General features: G+C 42.7%; 1 protein-coding gene across 4 annotated transcripts; it reads left to right on the forward strand.

Moving 5' to 3' along the window:
• Positions 1 to 438: 438 nt before the first annotated feature.
• On the forward strand, positions 439 to 21509 carry LOC100692105 (ras-GEF domain-containing family member 1C). 4 transcript variants are annotated; one of them, XM_005467789.3, is made up of 15 exons: positions 439 to 820; positions 9395 to 9518; positions 12992 to 13210; positions 13431 to 13553; positions 13733 to 13870; positions 14582 to 14797; positions 16061 to 16135; positions 17266 to 17367; positions 17834 to 17936; positions 18025 to 18104; positions 18196 to 18291; positions 18394 to 18489; positions 18577 to 18700; positions 19396 to 19468; positions 19553 to 21509. In XM_005467789.3, exons 3-15 carry the CDS (start codon positions 12998 to 13000, stop codon positions 19575 to 19577), a joined length of 1464 nt encoding a protein of 487 aa, XP_005467846.1. In that variant the 5' UTR covers positions 439 to 820; positions 9395 to 9518; positions 12992 to 12997; the 3' UTR covers positions 19578 to 21509. The 4 variants fall into 4 exon arrangements, with proteins under 4 accessions (XP_005467846.1, XP_005467845.1, XP_005467844.1 ...); XM_005467788.3 differs by having other exon boundaries at positions 9395 to 9514; XM_005467787.3 differs by lacking the exon at positions 9395 to 9518.
• The last annotated feature ends 1030 nt before the right edge of the window (positions 21510 to 22539 follow it).

Here is a 22539-nt window from a genome sequence, read left to right on the forward strand (position 1 = left end):
GGTCCCTACTAGAAACAACCACCGGAAATTATTTCTACTTTCAAAATAAAAGCTTAAAACGATGAGAAACGCTGGCAAGACAAAGTTCAACGCTGTTACAGATGCACATGCGTGTAAAAGTGACTTTTTAGACATTATTCAATGTTTATTTGATTGATTAATATGCGCCAAAGCTCCGTGGGGACCATAGAGCCTCACAAAATACAGGATCCTCATAGAGCCTTTATTTTGTGTTTGACTTTCAACTTTGACTTAAATGGTATTTTAAACGAGCCCTGAATCATTATTGCTAACTAACTTTTCAATTGTACTCGATGAACATGTGGCTTTTAACCCTTCTTATTATTCGGGGTTCTCGAGAATTCCCGCAGTACTCGTGGATCATCTTATTTTGAAAGAGTCGAACGCGGAAGTCATATTATACGCTGCCTGACCGGTGAGTAGTAGGAGCTACCCTCCTCTGTGGCTGATCACTCGCTCCGAGGACGTGTGGATGTAACTGTGCAGTCCGCCGAGTCTCCGTGGCGCAGGACAGGACGGTCGCCACGCCTTCAGGGACGCTCTTTTGAACGGCCTAACCTTGCGTTTGTGTCCGCTGCACACCGGTACGCACGAGCCTGTGCGGGACATTTAACAAGCAACTGTAAACACTGTACTTAACGGCAACCAGGCGGTGTGCCTCTGGAGTCCGGCTTCACTTCTCCCAGCTGATGCCCAGCTGCTTCTAAACCCTGATTAATTTGGGAATAACCGGCACCGGAGCTTATATTTGACATCGGATACAAGTCGGATAAAAGATGAGGATCAAAGTGTAGTGCTGGTGAGTGGCAACAATTACAATATTATCACTCTGAAATATTGAAATTGCGCTCACGCCCACAGCCTGCGCTCGCGCCAGCGTGTGGGCTATTGTGCGTACGGGTAGGTGTGTGTGTATATATGTGTGCGCGCGCGCGTTGTAATCAGACAGATTGCCTACGAGGACACTGTGTCATCATAATAAGAAGTTCAACTGGAGGCAGCGATGACATCACGATTCCTTATCGCTGTAGAGGTACAGCAGCGTCGCTTGCATCACTTTACTACGATGGAAACATCGCAGATGTGTGCCGTGAGTCAGCGGCGTGCTCGTCTGTTTAAAGGCGTGAAAGGATCCGGCTCTAATTTTTTCTATTTTAATAGAGCGCTGTCACTGCGTCTTCTGCCTTTGACACGTTTATGAGCGAGAATGCGTGCGGGCAGGTGATAATGTGGTATTGGAAACAAAGACAGCAGCCACTCATAAGTGAAAAATGTCACGGTGTGCTGTGCGCTGATGGACTGGGTTTAGTTAACATGCAGTTATTAACTGTGTAAACTTGCTGCTTATTATTCTCAGACAAAATACACCCTTAAAAAGTGCCTTGGAGGAGGGGAGGGGTGTAGGAGAGGGAGTAAACGGGTGTGGTGGTGGTGGTGGCACTGTTGACATTTACTCTGTTCTCCTTGGAATGAAAGGTGAAAGGAAAATGAGCATCCAGTAGGTGGTAAGTAGCCTTGACACCCAAGGGATGATGCAGCAGCTCGCACATGTAACCAAGTACAAACCAGAAGGGTTTGTTGTCAGTCTCTCAGCAGCTTTATGCAAAAGGGGATGAGAGTAAAACCGGTTCTGTCGACTAACCAGTCAGGTGGGTGAGCGAGTTCTGCAATTCACCACCACACTTTGATCCTGTGTTTCTCTCATCCAAGTCTCAGCAGCCAGACTGCATCTCCTAGTCCCCCAGTAGGAGGGAAACACCAGAGTCCAGGGGGGTGTCATTTTGTGACCATACCTTCTCTGTGTGGACTTCCAGGAGGCAGCAGCAGACTCTGTCTCCTCTCTATTGGCACATGCTCTGCTTTGCCCTTCCTCTGTTTATCACTCAGCCCCACTGAAATGTGTTTTCTTCGCTTTCACCCTAACTGGCACTGTTTGCGTCTGTGTGCCATGTTTGCTGAACCAGTGCTTCAGTTCATTGCTTCTCTGCCGTCTAGCATGCCATCCATTTTGGATGAAGGGTGAATTATGATTTTTAGTCCCGCAGCGTCATTTACACCCTTTGACTTTGCTCTCCGTGATCAGGACCTCCACTCAGCTCTTTGTTCCATTTCCTCTGTGGGTTTACCAATGCAGCTGACCTTGTCTCTGCTTTGCCCATATATAGCCCTGCTGCCCTCAGCCAGAATATGTTTTTATTTATTTATTTTTTAATTGAACTGACAGCTTGCCCTCGCTGTGCAGTACATGGGGGGGATGTACAGATATAAGTCACTGGAGCAGGGGTCTGGCAGAAGTCACTGGTTACATAGATTACAGCTCACATTCCCTCCAATTCAGGCCGAGGCTGCAGAGGATAACAGGTGTGCTGCTAATGAGGGCATCGTTTGGTCTAACGTGAGACTGAAAGAGACAAATTCTCAGACAGTGAGGTCTGTGTGTGTATAGGTGTAGAGAGAGACAGCAAAGGGAAAGGCGAGGTCTCTCTGGTAGCAGGTCAAAAGGGAGGTAAACGCAGTCGCTGTTAGTCTGGTAGCAATGACAGCTTTATCACCACCGCAAGGTTTATGGCTGTGTTTGTGTGGGGGAAGGGGATTTGTGTGTTTGCCTGTGTGAAGTGCTCTACTATACTGGTATGATGGAATTCCACTACTGTCCTGTGACGGAGCAATGCAAACAGAAACCTGCTACATATGACTGCCAGTACTTAAGCAGTAATAAAATACTCAGACTTCTTCATGTATTCATTTTTTATGAAATGGGTGCTGAGTTAATTATAGTGGGATTGGCTTCATGCTCCTGTAGCACTTGCATGGATGGATGGATGATCAATCAGTGAAAAATGTTTTTTTTTTTTTTAAATCTTTTTTCATCTTAAGCCAAGATGAATTTAATTTAATTGTATTGCTAAGTTTGCTATAATGTTTTTTTGCATAATATGAAACGAGTTATGAATGGTACAAAAAAAACGGGCGCTGTAGAAAGATGAAAAACAGCCCGTTATTTTCACTGCTACTAACACTCACGCAATGTTCTTGCTAAGTGTTTGCAAATCTCCCCCATTTCACATTGCTAGTGGTGTAGTGTCAAGAATTCAAATGTTTTTTTTCACACATTACATAGTCAGGACGTGCTCGACTCACAAAGGGACGTTACATTATGACGGCCTGTGTACCTGACAGCTCTTGGGATGTCCTTTGGCGACGCAGCAGCTCTGCCGCTGACTCGGAGGTGATGAGACTGATCGTGTTGACAGCTCGTGGCAGATGGAGTTCACATGTGGAGTCACTCAGAGCTGCCTGCTCTGTCACCAGAGAGTGAGCGCGAGGACAAACACGGGATTTCGATGGAATAAAGGGGTGCGAGAAGGGGGGTTGTGTCACAGTGGAGATTCAACAGGCATCTAATTACCTCCCAACAGGAGCCTTGACTCCATGGAAACGCTCTGCGCTCTTCAGAGCTGGTATTAGCTGCCTAAACATGACCTTCATGCTGTCATATGGACAGTATTGATGGTCAATCGTAGAGGATTCGACAGGGTCCAAAAAGCAATGAGATATGATTAGATGCTTGTTGTGTTCGATAAACAGTGAGGATGGTGATTGCTCCATCAGATATAGGATCTAAGGCATAAAGCGATGACCGGCAAGCTTCTGCTCACCTGAGGTATGAGGTGGCAGGCGTGTCTACAAATTCAGTTAAAGTTCACATTAAACTTTGCTATTAAATCAAGAGTGTGTGTGTTCTTGGAAGTACTGTCTGATATTGATATGTGTTATTTATGCTTGCATCTTGAAGGTAGCAGCATTTAAACCAATATCTAACCAATATCTCTATCCCATCTTTTTGTTCCAGTGACCTGCTGTCATTGATGAACTCTAACCTAAATTAGAGACAGCAGCAATATTTCAAAATTTCAGTAAATGTATAAAATAGCTGCTCAACATTTTAGTTTGACAGTAACTAAACTTACTGATAAAAATTTTCTACCTGCAGTCTCGTAGCTTGGGTTGAGCTTTTTAAGCTCAGTACTTTCCATTCACCATTTACTCTTCCTGTTATATGGAGCAAAGGTGGGCACATCGACCCAAATGTAGACAGTATTGATCTATGTTGGTATTGGTATCTGATCGATACCTGGTTTCAGTTTATTTATAGCCTATAGCACATTTAAACAACATATGTCAACTCAAAGTGCTTCAGAGATGGCCATATTTACATTTCAGCTCTACAAAAAACCCAGTTTCAAAATGCATGAAAAGCTGAAATGTGTGTTATTTTGTGTTAACAAAATAAGAGTAATTGAGTGATTTGGTGGTCACTGAAATGTGTTCAGAATTTGCGACGTCTGTATTGGTATTGATAATATTAGTCCTGTATTTAGTTGGTGCTCGATCATTTATTTGGGTTTGGGTTCCACGTGAACAGTTTCTAGCATTTCTTGCTTTACAGTCTGGTTGTACTAGATGTTGTGGGTTTTTTTTTTTTTTGCCTCAAACGATAAAACACTCTTGTTGTTTCGTCATTTAGCAGTAAAGATTTTCTTGCATGTTTTAAAAAGTGCTGTGTTTTGTTGAGGGTTGCCTTACATGCGCCTCTCACTCTCAGACATGCCTGCTCTTCTCTCATTGTCTTGCACAAGGGAACAAAAATGCAAAGCGTTGCTATGGCAATGATATCACAATATGAGATGCAGGTATTTTCCTGGACGACATGGCGCAAGTACATTGTGCTTAGATAACAGCTGAGCACTACAGTGCACCTGAAGAGGGTAGTAAAGAGAAAAGCTAGAAACCATGGCTTTAATGCACGGTTCAAAATATGTTGCCTGAGGGAAATTCCACTAATCTCTCCAGCTCAGACTGCTGTGTTGGCATGCAGTGGTAGATATAGAATCTTTTGGCCTATAGCTATTCTACAGAGTGCTTTACGGTGTTTGTTTGTGTGTGCTGTTCTTTTTCTTCTTCTTTTTTTTCATTTATGGACTCGCACACAATTGAATCTGCTGTGCAAGGTGTTTTCCTGCCACAGAGAAACATTTGGGGTTCAGTGTCTTGCCCAAGGACGCTTTGACACATGGAGAGGCCAGCGATTGAGCTGCCAGCACTCTGTGATTAGTGGACTGCCTGCTCTACAAACTGAGCCAAAGCCGCCTCCAGTGTTTGTATAGTGTAATTTGTAGAACTCCCCGTAACAATGAAAAGAGAAAGCAGAAGGTGTGACTGCAAAGTGATTTATTATGCACCGTGTGTGATACAGTTCTGCCTGACAGTAGGTTAAGACGCAAAATGACATACAGGGATATGAAACGTTGGGTCCAAATAGCAAAAATGAAACTAACTGTGAATTAATGAGTCTTGTATTTTGGTGTTGCCCGTGTGTAACCGTATCAAAATCCATGAAGCATGAGCGGTGAACAGACAGTCCCCGTGAAATCACCAAATGCTAATTAGTACGCTTTGAGATCATACATCAGCAGTGACACACAGTGCAGCCTCTGCCTGTGCTGGTTGTAATGAGCTGATAGATGTACTTAAATGGCAAAGGCGACGGCCGTGATGAAATTGTCAAGGTGTGCTTATTAGATTTGCATCTGTTACTATTTCGCTCATTACCTCACGGTGGTTATTGTGCAGGTTTGATTGAGAGTAATACAATGCTGAGTGGGTGTTTCCATTCGCAGACTAATTTTAAAAAGTGCTTAGCGGCCTATTTAGGTTGCTGCGCATTGGCATTGTTTAATTCAGATTTTCTGTCTGGATGCTTTCAATCGCCCTGCGCTGGTTTTCTGTGCTATTTCCTTCCATTTACTTGGTGAGCTGGTAATTTCTCACAAGTAGCACTTGAGGCGAAATTGTGCCTGTTTCGGACAGAGACAAAATCACTCGTCTGATTCTCTGCAAAAGTACATTGCATGAATGGTGGCTGCAAATTGACATATTATGACTAACGCATGGCTGTTTTTTAAGGCATTGTGACCATTGTGAGTGACAGATTTAGGGCACTCACAACTCAGCCATGTGCTATGTGCTCACTAAGAACCAATCTGTGCTCAACTCCAATTATCTCTACATAATATGATAGATTGACCGGGCCCATCATGTCAGAGACCTTCAGCTTATTTTAATACACGATTTTTATCCTCGACAAACCAGGGAGATGGACCCAGAAGTGTGCTTCGTGCACGTGTGAAGTGCTTTGAAAGTGGAGTCTATGATAATGGTGCTCAACCTTTAAATTTGGAGGGTTTGGGGGTTTTTTTCACCCCTCACAGTTAATGATTTTTTGCAATGATGAACTCGATTCCATCTAAATGTAAATTTTACAAAGGTGACAGTTTGACTTTAGAGATTAGTTGTCTGCAGTTCCTCTCGTGCTATAGGTTTAGCAGCACCTCTTGGAGGACAGTAAGACGGATGGTTGTGTTCATACTGGGTGAATGACTTCACTTGGACTTGGATGGACGTTGACTGTCTCGGGCTCTTGTGAGCACGTACGCAAACAGAAAGTCCAACACTTGCGTGGAAGCAGCTGTGTCTGAACTCGCTCAGGAATGAGGATGGGAACACACGCACAAGCTGTTTTCATTAAAGAAATTTCCCAGTGAGCTTCAATGGGACTGATGGAGCTGGTGGGTGTGGAACAGGTGCCAGAATATTAGTGTCACTCCACTTAGACACTTAAGGGGAATTCCACTGAAAGGGATTCGGGGAGTGTGTCCCTGTTGAGCCCTGACTGTGATTTTTTTTTTTTTTTTTTTTTTTTTTTTTTTTTTTTTTTCCAACCCCAGTCAGGGTTTTATCAAAGGAAAAAAAAAATAGGCAGATGAATGGGTGTGTAACCAGAATGCCTTCACTGTAACTCGATCCTGAGCTTGGCCGCTACGTGGGTGCAAGTGTGCATAGATATGTTTTCTTAAGATACAATGTACTCGATTGTGTTCAGCTCCTCAAATATGCACACACACCATTACCCAACAATAGTGCGCTGGTCTGGTTTTGTTGCAGCGTGTGTAGTGACATGTGTGGTATTTTGCGGTCTCTCTGTTGTCAGCTGTGCCAGGAGGTTGCTGTGCAGCTCAGCAGCCAGTTTGGCTCAGTCTGTGTACCTCGACATTCGGCCTGGACGCCAGTACACTTATTCTTGGGCTCCTGTAGCGACTGGGGATGATGGCAGAGGCAGAGGGCCAAAAAAGCCTCCCATGCCAGGAGCTCCCACTGGGAGAGCAGGCTGCTGCAGGGCCATCTGTACAGGCGTCCCGACTGGGAGCGTTCGAATCTGGGGCGTGGAGCGGGAGATAAAGGAGGAGGAGAGTAAAATAGGGGACATGTGCAAGGGGAAGGGAAGTGAGAGGCTGCATGACAAAGAGGTGTTTACTCGCTTTTAAGCCTGTGCCATCCTGAGAATACTCATCATTTCAGCTTTCAAAGAACTCGGTAGAAAATTCAGGCCAGAGCTTTAATACTCGGAGGAGCACAAAACAGTGTCAGTCCCAAAAATACCCAAGTATCTGCTTTTTTAGAGCACTATCCCAAAATAGATGAAGTGTTGAAGCTGTTCTGTGTTAAAGGAGTTAACATGTGGGTCCGAAATTAGTTGGTGAGGAGGAAGCCTGCAGAGGACGAGATTAACACTGATAGAGCCAAAACCGTTTGCAAACTTCATTTGGATTGAGTATCAGCATCTTGAGCAAAAAAGGGGAAGCACTTTTTGTTATATATTCTTTCGACTTTCCTTCAGCTGTGATCTCTGAAACCACGAAGCAATGACGGAAGCAAAACAAAACGTTGCTGTAGCACCCATGCCGTATACTTGATGTGCTTGCTTTCAGATGATGTGCCGCTTGTCTAAGAATAGCTTTGTATCATGTAATCGTTTCCGTCTTTCTTCGTTGCGTTTCTTAGTATCAGTGCAATGTGTTACAGATATAAGATCTTATATCTATAACAAAAATCAAAGATGTGCTTAACTACAATTTGAATGCTGTATGAAATGTAACTAAAAATAAAATGCAATGAGGTGCAAACCACTTAAATTCAACTTTGAAAGTAGCACCAAGTATTAAAAGGATAGAACAAAAAGCTAAAAATAAAACGTGGGAAAGTGTCTTAGAAATCTTTTGTGTTAAACAGCAAGAGGTCAATAACACAAATGCGTATAAAAACAACTTCCCAGTAAAAACTTGTTCCTTCTAAACTACCGATGTGGAACGCTTCTTTGTCAAAGGCTGCGTGTGCAAACAGTTCAACGGCTTAAGAATGTTTATCAGTGGAAAACTGCAAAAAAGGGTTTGGGGGCTGGACGACGTGGTGAAGGTCCCATTACTTAATGCTGAATAATAAATGGAAGTTTCAGAGCAGAGTGTTCGGGCAGCGTCTTGCTTATTTTAGCAAAGCAATGCACATGAACATCGGCCTGCATATTAACATATGACTTTGTAAAAGAGTTCAGCTACCCTGCCTGACCTGAAACTTTCAGTTCTTTTAGTGTGAACTGCGCACAATTATAGCAAAATATTGAGATCAGATGAAGTGATAGAAAATCAGTGACTTCACTCACTTGTAAGTGGCTTGAATGATATTGTTTATACAAGCCTATTGGTAACAATGAAAGATAATCAGTGAAAATTAAGAAAAGTTCTCCTTCTTGGAGTGAAAATGGTTAAATGTAATGATACAAAAGGAATAATGTTAGTCTAGCCTCAACTTTAGAGGAGATACGCTAGCATCAAGTTATTTCTTTTGTTTGCTTTGACGATTAACACGAGTTAAGTCAGTTAGCAGGACAGCCTAGTATGTTGATCTCTGGACATGTGTCCGATTATTTATCACATAATCGTGAGGGGGCCCCCCTGTGAATTTTAGCCTTGGGCCACAACAGCCTGTAGAATCGCCACTGCTCAAGGGCACGAAATCAGCTTTGAAAAAACTTCCCTGGAACATATTCAAGTGTCTGGAAGAATATTGTTAGGCTGAGATAAAAATGTTGCTTAGGACTTTGTACAATCAGTTAGCTAACGTCAGAGGAGTTGAAAATATAAAAGTGTTAATATTTGTTTCTTTATTGAAAGGAAAAGAGAAATTTTTGCTCAGACGTGGATGCATTTGTATAGTTAAGCATCCCACTTTTATGTAATTGTCAAAAGAGCCAGACTGTTTATTTTAATATGCGTGTGGGTGTTGACCTATAGACAAGTTCCTTGTCTTGCTTGGGCAATGACTAATAATCCTGAGCAGCAGAGGTAGTGTTTGCCCTAATGGAAGTAAGCAGAGTGACCCCAAAGCTGCTTCTGCCCCATAAAATAACCCCACCTCTTCTCATTTGACCCTTGACCCACTGATGGCACAGATTCTTCTCTTGTTTTTTCTCTTGAAGAAACCTCATCAGTCTGAACGTAGACCAGTCTCTGATGCTGCTCGTCCATCAACCCCTCTGTGAAAGAACATATTTGCACAGTTTTGTCACCACTCACCTAAGCAGGAAGACACAAGAACAGTAGGTGTGACAAGCACTCTTCCTTTTTTGTTTGTTTTTAGTGAAACAGGTTTTACAGAGAGTGTTGTAGAAATGATTGCTACAAGGCAGCTGACTAACAACAAAGAGGCAGTTTGACAGCTTTAAACTGGCTGGTTATGTCAGGAATGCGTTTGATTCATCGATACATGCGCTGCTGGACAGCCGAGGTGTTGTCGAAGATTGTGTGGCCGCAGACCGTGCCACTCTGTTAATCATAATGGAACAAAGGATGCAGATCTCCTGATGACAACGATAGCAGCCTAACCAAATCACACAACAACATGCACACATGAATACAGGCTGCAAGGGCACATAACAATGACACTCCCCCAGCTGTCTAGACTGAGTGCAAGGCTACCGTAGATCTCAAGGGGGGGGGGGGGGGATTAAAGCGCACATCACTACGCTCACCTGTTCTTAGCTGCATGTTTCTCAATGTGTTTTTTCATGCAGCGCTGACACAGTGTGACAGGCGCAGAGAGGGCTGCGTGTAGCAGGAGCTGTGAAAACAAGTTATACACAGAGTACAGCTGTGGATGACTTCTTCACACTGTAGAAAAAGCGGTGTAAGCAGTATGGCTTAGAGGGGGGGGGGAAAGTGACATTTTACAGGAAGTATTTCAGTTTGTCAGTCATAAGACTTTGTCTTAGGTAAACTGGTCTTCCCTTGGAGTTTCCAAGCGGGGAAGCATTTTAGAGGAAGTTTAACTGGGATGGCGTGAGATGACAAACAGCTGACGGTGCCTGTTGTTAGCTAATGTAAAGCAAACCTCATTATTTGTTGCTCTTACTGATGTCATTCAGTCAGTCTCTGCTCTTGCTGCTGTTTCACTGCAAGCCCTACTTTTCCACAGTTGTCTCTTTTAGTTAAATTGGCCATCGGTCAACAAAAGTTGCATAGTCTGTCTTTCACTTTATGTCAGTGCTTACAGTTGCACCGCTGCAGGTTTCACTACTACTTCGAACTCACACATCACGACCTCAACCCTAAAGTCATTTTGGGTTACTTTCAGTGTCGCCGAAAAGAATTTGCTTTCGGCTTGTCCATTTAAAAAATGTACACATCGGCAGATGAGCCGCCTGACTGACTGAAACTGTGAGGTATCGACTGACAGACATGAGGAGCTGTGATGAAATAATGACTCAGAGCCTGAGAAGTGCTGGAGGGAGGAGCGGGAGGCTGAGGAGGAAACAGTGGGGAGAAATATGGAGAGTGGAGATTATCACATGCGATACGGGGAATCATTGACAGTGTGAGCACGTAGTATAAAACTCACAGACACTGCTATACATGTAGAAATACAAACACAGTGATATACAGAGTTGTGTGAGCGTTTGTGTGCATGAATCATTTTTAAAATGCCAGATTTAGTCACCTTGAACTAAGCAGATATTGTCCTCCTGTCAGTCTTAACATAAAGGAAGTTTTCTTTAGTAACCATAAAGCTTCACTCGTGTAGTTTAGTCCTTTATCCTGTTCTCTGTGGCTCGATGTTATAATCCAATCTGCAGGATGTCACTGCAAGGACACCCCAGTCTTTTCTAGACAGAGCCAGTAACTTTTATGAGTGAAAAACAAGTCAAATGTAATTTAAGGCAATTTTTTTCTACCATTTTTTAACAATATTCATTCATCCTCTATAATCTCTAACTCTACAATTTAAACTCAGTTTATTCACCCACTGTTATTTATAGAGCTTAAGTATTTAGGCTGATGAGTCTGAATCAGATGTACAGTGTTTTGGTTGGTTACACACCCCCGATTGCACATAGAGCCAAGATCCCTCCACTGATACGCAGATGAGATGTCGGCCTTCTCTAACCACAACATATATTAAAAGAAATATGACTTTAGGTGTCAGTGGTGTAAGTAGGAAGGAAGGCTCTTTAAAACGCTTCTCAGAACTCCCCATCCCCCAGCCTTTTGTGAGCCTGTCTGTGTGTGTTTGTGTCTAGGTGTGCACAAGTGCATAAGTAAGTGCCCGAATGTAGGGGAACAAGGAGGACAAAGGAAAGCCGATTCACTCACGCAGGGAACTTGAAACATGAGCTGCATTTGTGCATGGCACCGTGCGTTTCACCTTTCAACCCAGGGGGACCCGCGATACTCATTTATCGGGGCGGCGTGTAGAGGTCAGCAGAGGATGAAAGTATGGCCGAAGACATTTCCTTCACTGTCTTAGGATGATCACTAATATGGACGAACATGCCGTCTCTCATACAGTTTACTAAGGACTTCTTTTGTGTTAGTACTATTGTGTGTGTGTGTGTATGTGTAGGCACGTATACATACACACTTTACTATGTGTTCAGGTGCATATTTAGGCCAAGCTGACAATAGACAACAGGACGAGTGTTTGGTATGACATGTTGTTGTGCTTGAGGTTTCAGTGTCAGCGTGTAGGTTTTTTGCTTTTATTGTGAGTCCTGCAGGCAGAGATCTTTTGTAACACCAAAGCAACCTTGAGACTGCAGTTTTTCGAGGTGGATGTGGTGCTACGGGTCATTTTAGTCGCTGTCAGAGAGCACAGGAGCTATTCCCACAGAAGAGTTGGATGAAACTATAAAATGTAATTAACTATTAATGGCTGCCATTTTTTAAAGCTGGGTGATGAAGAAGAGCTCTTTTGTACTGCGAGTGACATTATGGTATCACTGCTCTAGCTTACACCACATTAAGCGTTCCTTTCCACTACAGCTGCAGTGTTGGTCCACTGAGGGGAAGAGCCTGTTGAATTTTTAAAATGTGTAAGCCAGAGCCTTACAAAGGCAAAGGGATTCATTTCAGTGGTGGAGACAACATGATCAGCCTCCACAGCGACTGTGTGACCTGTTTTCATTCTCACCTCTGGCTTGTCAGCGTGGTAGGCGGGGCTTGTTGTTTAGGAGAGGTACTCTGTATCACCTGCCACTGACAGGCACTCATCAAGTGAGGGGAAATAAGAGTCTTTGCACTCTTTGAAAATAAGAGTGAAAGCGATACATTAGGAGGATGCACAGAGGATCTAAATGAGACAGAGAAAATGTTTGGGTCCAGCAGGTCAACTGGAGTGAGTGGAAACAAGAAAGATGCCAAACTGGTTTATGTAATGATGATTAAGCTTCCCGGTGCCAGGTGAATCTCTCAGCGTTTCACAGTATAGACCGATTTTAATCTGGTTTTTGTGGCAACATTTCTGCCTGATGCACCAGCAGCAACCGGCTGTACTGGTTAGCTAGAGCTGAAGAGGCGATGACCTGGAGATGGATTGGAAAGTATGAGGGCGGGGCTTGTGTTTCTGTGTCCTTGAATGTACACATGAGATTAAATGGTGCAAATCTTGAATTACACAAACAAACTGTCTTGTTTACATGGCTGTACCAAAGACCTTTATGAAAATGAAGTGAATGACTTTTCTAAATCCCAATTTCATCCCTGTACTTCATTCATTTGGTGTGTTTGTGTTTATATTCTAGTCAGGAATGCCCCAGACTGCGTGCTCAGGCACCATGTTTACCACTCCCAGTGGCTTCAGCCCTCATCTGGCCTGTGCTGAGCCTGGGGAGGAGGAGGCCCCACAGGAAGGCCCGGGGCCGGGGCCTGGGGCTTGCCTTGCCGATGGGCCGCCCATCACTTCTGCCTCCCTGGACACCCTGATCCAGAACCTGGTGCCCACTGCCGATTACTACCCCGAGGTAAAATTAAATGTGTTACAGTCACTGCTGCTCATCATGTTCCCATCAGCCTCAGAGTCCATTTCAGTTTATAGTCATAGTAATAGTGCTGCCGATTAGATTATTAACCACGTGTCTATGTTTAAAGTGCTCCTCTGCTTCTTTTAATTACAGTAAGCTGCAGTGGTGTTTATTGATGTGGCGAGTGTCTTAGCGAATGTCTTTTTACGTCCTTTGACAGAAAGCCTATGTGTTTACCTTCTTGCTGAGCGCTCGTCTCTTCATTCCTCCTCCGGAGCTGCTGGCCAGGGTGTGTGAGCTGTGCATCAAACAGCAGCAGCTGGATCAGAGCCCACTCGATACGGTCAGCACTGCACCACACATAAATACATATTCCCGCGTATGAAAAGCATTCAGGCGTACTTATCTGCTGCATGTGAGCATCTTAATAACCGCTGTTTTTGCCTACACTCTATGCAGGTGTTTTTGTTTCTATGATGTTATAAAACCAGTTGTAAATCTTTCTCATGTCGTTAACAACAGGCAAAAGTACGCAAGTTTGGCCCCAAGATCCTGCAGCTGCTGACAGAATGGACAGAGACATTCCCGTCCGATTTCAGGGATGAAAAGATGGTCGGACACCTCAAAGACATCATCCACAGGATAGCTCCATGTGATGAGGTACCCGTATTATGCCCAATCATCTTTACTTAATATGTCCTAAGATTTTTTTTTCCAGTTTTGAAAGGCTGTAAATTTTCAAACAGGATAGAATAACCAATACAACTGGACAAAAAACACTATATAGAAAGCATCTGCAGTGAAAAATAGTCTGATGGGGAGCTAGATTTAATTATTGTCACTTGTTCTGTGGCTGTTGATGAGGGAGTCAGTGTAGGGTGAATACACACAGCCTTACTGTTATGCAATCTTACATTACATGAGGGAGGAAGGAAGGATACTAGAGGAGTGGCTCTATCTGCAGCCTTGAGGGAAAATAGAGGGAAGGAGACGGATGGAGAAAAAGGGGAGAGGGTTGGGATGCAAGGGCGCAGAGAGCCGAAGAAAAGGTAGGGGAGTGGGAGTGGAACAATAGTGAAAAATGTAGGCAGGTGAAGGGAGGATAGAAAGGAAGCAGGAAAGACAGGTGGTGATGAATGTGCTGCTATTTAAAGCTGGCCGTCTGCACTACGGGTGTGTGTGCATACATGTGGGAGGTGTGGCTCTGGGTCACTTGTGAAACAGACTGACCTCACGGCCTCTTTGAAGCCCTTGTGTGGAGCGAGGAACACCAAAACACACATTCCCAGGCAGGGCACACAGCACACCTCTGCTTGCACTGCTGAAACTCACAATAAAATGTTTAACATGTCGCTCTCCTCTCCTCTCAAGGCATACTGGAAAACCCTGAACCAGGTGCTGCAGAAACTTAGCCAGAGGCTGTCCCTGATGAGCCAGGGGGAAGAGAGCATTGTCAAGGTCTCCCTCAACGCCTCCTCTGACAAGCTGGTGGCCTTCAAGACCAAGCCTCCGCCCATCCAGAAGGACATACTCTCCATCTGCAACGACCCCTACACGCTGGCACAACAGCTCACCCACGTGGAGCTGGTAAGGAAGAGGAGGGGGAGGGGAAGAGAGAGCAGGATGCGGGTTAGAAAGAGGTCAGGGGTAAGAGATGATAACGAGGGTGGACGAGGGGAAGTAGAAAGGATGTCAGCGGAGAGATGAAGGCGGAGGATGGTGAAGCATGGGTGGAGATTAAGTCCACCCATGTCAAGGACGTAAACATTAAATCACATCAAGAGAGCGGGAACTGGAGGGTGATAAAGATTTTAACAGAACAATGGAAAGGCAGTGAACGAAATGATGACGAACATAAATCATCAAAATAACTCGCTGGATTTTGACGCCATGCGTTTGATAACCTGACCTTACTTGTCAGCTATTACAGCGCCAACTTCCTTCACAGACAGCAGAACAAAGGGAATGAGGAGATGAAACCCACATGAACAAAGGATCCGTGCATTGTCCCTCACATTGCATGCTCGGTGCCTTCAGTCTGTTCATGTGTGTCTTCATGTGGACACGTGTATCTCGGGGTGGTCGTGTTTCTGTCTGTGCATGTGAGAGTGTCTGAGTAAGCTTGTACCCTTGTCTGAGCGGTGACATCACCCCTGAAGTCAGTGATGTGCCCGGGGCCTCAAACAAAAGGGATGAAAACTGCAGTGGATATATGTGACCTGACAGCTTCACATGCGTTCACACGCACACATACAAAAGGAAACAGAGATGGGCAGGCAGAGAGGCATGCACCAACCACACAGCCTGGATATTATTGTATGTTTTAGCAACATGTTGCTACTTATTTTTAAAACTACACAGCTGTGCTTTATGCCACTGTGTGCACGCTTGTGTGCAGCGCTGCTTTGGTTTTGGGTTGCGTCACCAGTTGAGATGGTGCTAATGACTCATTTTGATTTGCACATGTATGCGGCTGCACAGCTGTCTTTTAATAGAGGTGAATATTGTCTCAAGTGTCACTGTGAGGAAATCTGATTCCAGTGAGTCACCTCAGTCAGTCATTACTTGTCCATATTGATTGCCTTCCATTACTGAAATGAAAGAATTATTAATGGGGCTACCCCCGTCGGTGTGTGTGAGCGGACTTGTAATGCTCATGTTATGGGAACATAAATAAGTTGCCACTGTCAAGGAAAGACTTGGTACGATGTTGGGGTTGGTTTAAAGTTCAGGTCAGATTTGTTATGGTTAGTAATTGTTATGGTTGGGGCATGTATAGGAAAAGAATGAGAGTGAATGTATTGTCCTGCAGGGATGAGTGATTCATGACTATGTGTTTGTATTTTCCAGGAACATTTGAGTCGTATCGGACCGGAGGAGTTTGTCCAAGCTTTTGTTCAGAAAGACCCTCTAGATGGAACACAGGTAAACTTTTTTTTAATAAACTGTCCTATTTAATTAGAAAAGTAGTTTTGCACTAAGCTTGCCAGAGTCTGCACTTAGGTCAGTCCTGTAGACTGTAAATAGAAAATGTCGTCCGTTCATTTGTGGACTTGAGTTCCGCATTTGACCATCGCCATCTTGGTCTCTTCAAAATGGTGCATAACCATGTATCAGCTTACTAACAATAAAGGTGCATCCAAACAGGAAGCAAATCACTCATCTCATATTTCTTTAAAGCTAACAGCTGATCACTATTAGGCACTGGTTGCCTAGGTAACATTCTAATGTATTTACTACTCTGTTATATGCCACCAGTATCCCTCATTGGTAGTCCCTTCAATCACTTTCCCCAAAGTTGAATAATGTTTATTTACAGCAGGACCCGCTCACTTTGTTTTGGCTGAAAAGTGGTCAAATGCTTTTGATTTTCTTTGGTTGACACGTTGCTGCAAATTCCTGATGAATTTCGTAAAGACTGCAACACACATGATTTAAAAACAGGCTTAAAACAAGGTGTTCTTAAAAAAATGTCACTGTTACTATTATTATCATTAGCTTCACATTTAGAACCAAAGACTAGATCCATTTTTATGATCTTACAGTCTACAGTCAGACCACAGCATTTGTTTATTTTTGTATATGTGGTTAAAATTGTTATTTTGTACGTATCCAAACAAATGTCAGTGAAATGTCACAAATGGCAAACTACAGCAAGCACACACAGTGTGCTCTCTGTGCCCTCTATGTATGACCGCTGAATGCTTCCACTCTCCGTTCCATCGCTGTCACTCATTCACTGATTTCCTTTCATTTTCAGTTATCATCACTTTAACCTGTCTTCACTCCGTTTCTCCTTCCTCTCCTTTTTTTTTTTGTGTGCTCTAAATTGGTTCTGTTATTTCTGCTCCAAGATCGCCGTCTTTGTTATTTGCACTCACACAGGGGGTCAAGCTTGTAGACGGGAAGCTAATTAATAGTGGAATTCCCGATAGTAGCACTCACTTGTGGTGTGTGTGTGTGTGTGTGTGTGTGTGTGTGTGTGTGTGTGTGTGTGTGTGTGTGTGTGTGTGTGTGTGTGTGTGTGTGTGTGTGTGTGCGTGCATCTTATTAAGCAGCCGTGCTTCAGTGACCAGAAGAAAAAAACCTCCAACCTGGAAGCCTACGTGAGGTGGTTCAACAGACTGTGCTACCTGGTAGCGACAGAGATCTGCATGGTGAGTGGAAAACACAACTCAGTTTCAGCTATATTGAAACCTTCAAAACATTAGAAAGACGAGGAAGGAAAATGAGAACAGAACAAGATTATAAACACCTCCCAGGGATCTACTTCAGACTGAATGGGGAAAACCTGGAAATGTCAGTAACACTACAGGATATATTTGGGTAACCATTGTAGCATATATGCATGTTTTTAGTTTATAGATTCTCTTTATTTAATAGTAATTTCAACTGAATTCTACCATAGTAGTAATTTATTCCCCTAAGTAAATGGACAGAAGATAAAGGTTGTTTAGTTTTTACAGGGCATTACTGCCCCTTAATGGACATTGTGTGTTACTGCACTTACACAGACAACATTTCTGCCTGTATCTGTATATGTAGAGATAAATTCTCTATGAATAATTAAGTCAGAATTTTAAAAAATGTTTTGTTTTGGGTTTTTTTGTCTCACTGCTGCAGCCAGCGAAGAAGAAACAGAGGGCCCAGGTGATAGAGTTCTTCATCGATGTGGCCAGGGAGTGTTTCAACATTGGAAACTTCAACTCACTCATGGCAATTATTTGTGAGTTGTTCATTTTACAATCCCTGAGCATTGACTCCCATCTTGTGTTGATAGTTAAAAAAATATATATATACATTTTTTATCTCAGCTGGTATGAACATGAGTCCTGTGTCACGGCTGAAGAAGACTTGGAGCAAAGCTAAGACTGCCAAGTTCTTCATTCTTGAGGTAAACACAGCTATTCGCTGTCTGAGAAGTAAAAGACGGGAAAAACTAGATGCTGACGGTGTTTTTGCTTGTTGCCATTTACTCTTGACAGCATCAGATGGATCCGACTGGAAACTTTTACAACTACAGGACTGCCCTGAGGGGGGCCGCCCACCGCTCTCAGACTGCCAACAGTAACAGAGAAAGGGTGGGGCTCAGCAACACATTGACTGATTTCCTCCAAAAACCTGCTGGCTGCAGTTCAGTATTCACTATTTACTTTGCCTTCCTGCCCATTTTCTCTCCTCAGATTGTGATTCCTTTCTTCAGTCTGCTGATAAAGGACATTTATTTCCTGAATGAAGGATGTGCCAATCGGCTGCCCAACGGCCACGTCAACTTTGAGGTGAGGCTGTTTCCTAACCCTGCCTCTCCTCCATTGTTAACCTCATCCTAAACCATTAAATGGTTACTCGCTTATTTATTTATTTAGAAATTTGTCGAGTTGGCGCGGCAAGTTGGCGAGTTCATGACATGGAAACAAGTAGAGTGTCCATTTGAGGAGGATAGGGCCATCCTACACTACCTCCACACTGCTCCCATCTTCAGCGAGGACGGTGAGAACCTGGCACATAGTTTTCATTTACAGTCCAGTTCGTTTGATGCCTCTACTGCTTTGTTCCAGAAAGATCTGAACATCTTACAGTCTTTGTTGCCTTGTATTTTCAAGTTGCCCTCAGGCCAAATTTGAATGACTTGACTAATCCGCTTACTTTCCATTTAGCGCCATCGTTGGGTCAAATTATTCATTTTTCCTAATTACTTCGGTTTATGAGCAAAAGCCTGAAAAACTAATGACATTCTCATCACCCTCGGTTGTAATTTGTTTTAATAGCAATCGGCAAATGTTACCACGGCGACATTACCCTTTAGCTCAAAGCATCGGTTTCCAACATCTTCACAGCTGCAGACTCTTTAATGTCTCAGCCAAACTACATTAAAAATAAGACGGCAACCTCCATGTGACTGTTGCAGATGGAAATTGATTGCAAGTAATTGCAGCAACCAACTGGTTGCCCAGAGGTTGAGCGTGCAACACCTTCAATCTTTGGAAGACCACTTTTGATTGCAAGGCAGTTCTATACATTACCTAGTTGGAAGCAAAGGTTTGCAAATAACTGCCATGTAATTTATTAATTTAGACAGATTGTAGTTGTAGCTCTTTTGGACTTTTCTGAAATTCCTGAAAACACACAGTGTCTCTTTTTTTTTTCTTTTTTTTTTTAAATTTATCTGTTATCATTATTCCTAGGGCTCTATCTTGCTTCCTATGAGAGTGAGAGTCCAGAGAATCAGGTAGAGAAGGACAGATGGAAAGCACTCAGGTGAGAACACATTAAATGGGAACTGCTTAAGTCTAAATAGACCTGCTTTACTTAATTAACCTTTCACCTCTTTGCTCCCATCAGGTCCAACGTCCTGGCAAAGACATGAGGCAGCGAAGGCAGCTCACCTGCCACCAACAAGGGAGCGTGTGGTCTCTTTGCACTAAACTGAACTGTGAAGGAACCTAACTGGTACTTTGATGTTTTTCTATGAAGAAAAAAAAGGGAGAAACACGATGAACAGGATTCATCATGGAGTGTGTAAAAAAAAAAAAATTAATTAAAAAAAAAAAGTGAAGTGACTATATTAAGCTATGAAGCAAAATCCCTCTGCAGTTTGCAGGAGGCTCGGTGATGAGGTACAGTATATTGGAGAGGGACAATGCTTCTCCATGTGTGATGTGTGTTTACTCTGTGAAGATGTTTACTACTTTAGAGAGTACAGTTACAGGGAAAACCACTTTCTAAAACAAAAATTCCTATTAATGCTGTTTGTGTTTTTTTTTGTATTTGCTCCTCCCACCTCCTTCTCGCCCTCCCTCTTCCCCTTTGCTACAAAACCTTGTCTAGGTATTTAAATTTGACTTTCTTTTTTTTTTCTTTACTTGTAATGTACTGTAATGAAACATGAAAATAATGTGACGGGCGCTGGCTAGCCCATTTCAACTGTCAAGTTTTATAGGTCTACTGAAGAAATGGCATCTGTGTGTTTTCAGAGAAGATGGAAGGCAACATGCCTTGAGCATTTTACGACATCTCATCTGACTGTGCGTGATCACGCGTTTGTTCATATTGTCTCTGTCTTGTGCTACACGCTAACGATCGGAGAAACCTGTTTATGGTTCGTCTCTATTTTTTATTTTTATTTATTCTTTTTCATTTTGGGGAAGGTGTCGTGTGGGGATTATCAACCTGTTTTAAAAGTGTTTACTTCTTTTAAATGTGTTGTGCCATCAACTACACAAGAAAACTACAGTAATTGGTCGCTGCATGGGGAGCCAGGCCAGGTGTAGATTGTGTACAGGTGACATTTACCCCTCATCTTTCTGCTCTACAGGAAGTTTTCTCTGACTGATGTTCAGTTGTCTGATATATTTATGGAGATTTCTGTGCTGACAGATGTATAATTTTTATTGTAATGTTCCTTTATTGGTTATGAAGTCCAACGGCATGCTACGACAGGTGTTCTTAAAGGGGCATTAGAGTATCCACCTTGTGAAGACTGCAACACAGACTTTGTGGTGAGGATGCTTTGTTACATTTTGTGGAAGGACGATAATGAAAGGAGGTCTTCTGTCTTGATATAAAGTAAAGAGGGAAACTTGTGCCATACAATTCACTGGTTGTCATAACAATTCAGGTTCCTTTGACTTGAAACGTGTTGTTGAATCGTTTTGTGGGATTGTCACCGAGTTTTGTTTTTTGGCTTCTTTTTTTGGTTCTGTGATTCTAGAGCCATTTTTGCGAGGGAGGGTATGGATGGAGGGGAGGGAGGGAGGGACTATGACATGATAAGCTTTTTTTTTTTTGTATTAAATGGTCTGAATCGGTTTCTTTTTATTGATTGATGTCAGTGTTTTCTCTAAAGAAGCACCTTTCCCTCTCTATAACAGTCTGACTTTGATTCTCCCACTTCATTTGTCATCAGTAAACTTCCTTTCACTGCAACCCATTCCTCAGATAATTTATTCCAGAGAGATGCGATGTCAAATCTGCCACTCATGGTAAAGACATGTTTTTGTTTTTGTTTTTAAAAAATGATGGCTGTGCTGAACATGTGCTTTCAACGACAATCGTCTACGTGTCATCAGATCCGCTCTTACTTTTGTGTTGTTGTTTTTTTTCTTCTTTTTTTTTTAAATGGTGTGACTGGACTGTCTGCTCCAGTTTTGCATTTTTGTTTTATTTTATTTTATTTTTGCTTGCACACGCATCACAGTGTGCAGTTAAATGGGTGGAACACATTCAGTCTTTTTGGCTGTAACTGCAAAATTTGTGACAAGTTCCTTTAAAGCCTTTAATAAAACTAAACCATGCTTGGTCTGGTGTCTGTTTAGAGTTGATGTTTATCTGTGATTATGTTTGCTCCACAGTTCAAGGTTTGTGGCTCCATTAAAGTTAGCTCTGGTTTATAAAAAGCACCTTAAATGCCTTGAGAATCTAAGATTTCTACAAGATTTCACCCTCAAATTAAGCTGAAAATTACATTTAGCGTTACTAAATTTATGAGGCAGCCACACATCAATGTTTAGTTTGACAAGGAAGAGAACTGCATAGTTTAAATGGTCAAATCCTGTGACTACAAATTATAAAATGTGTGCTTTAGCTTTCAGGTTTATTTAGTCTTAGAGAAAATCACATTTTTCTATTTACTGCATGCATATGCATAGTGGTCAAGGTATCTCAAAGAGAAACCGGGGTACTCATTCACTCATAACATGGCTATAACAGTTAACTATGGAAATTCGTGCAGCAGCAGTATCTACCCACTAAAAATAGGAAAGTGAGCATGAATAATACATCGCTAAGCTGATAATGGCCTGTCATAGATTAACGAGTATCTTTTAATATGCAAACTTATTTTTAGCCATTGTTGTCAGTGGATTGATGAACTTGTGCCATTCTTATGCCATGACAAGGCAACCGTCTGTCCACTACTCACAAGGAATGCTTCTCCTCCTACACTATTGGTCACAATTTAATCAAATTTACACACGATCAGTCCTCAGCCAAACTGTACTCGAGGTCAAGGTCACATTTGTCATTTTACAGGCAATAACCTGTTTTTTTGTGGTGGGTTGTGAGACAGATACGCTACTACGTCACTGACTCTCTGGTTTATAGAACCTAATATAGGAAGCACAGGATGTAGTAAATCAGAAATGGTGTCATCAGAGTTTATCAGATTACCACTAGTCTTGTGAGTCACTGCAACACCTTTTTTTTTTCTTTTCACCCTTTCTGTTGTAGATTTGCTGCCCAGCTTGGGATCATTGTCCTGTTTATGATCCAATTTTAGCCAAGCTTTAATCAATGAGAATCAATTGAGTAAAGCTTGCCCAGGTCATTAC

This window comes from Oreochromis niloticus, linkage group LG2, assembly GCF_001858045.2.
Source record: "Oreochromis niloticus isolate F11D_XX linkage group LG2, O_niloticus_UMD_NMBU, whole genome shotgun sequence".
Lineage (NCBI taxonomy): Eukaryota > Metazoa > Chordata > Actinopteri > Cichliformes > Cichlidae > Oreochromis > Oreochromis niloticus.

Coding starts and splice junctions, on each gene's coding strand:
- LOC100692105 (XM_005467789.3), top strand. CDS start 12,998: ATGCCCCAGACTGCGTGCTCAGGCACCATGTTTACCACTCCCAGTGGC. Junction 17,937..18,024: donor CTCACTCATGGCAATTATTT/GTGAGTTGTTCA, acceptor TTTTTATCTCAG/CTGGTATGAACATGAGTCCT. Junction 18,105..18,195: donor CCAAGTTCTTCATTCTTGAG/GTAAACACAGCT, acceptor TACTCTTGACAG/CATCAGATGGATCCGACTGG.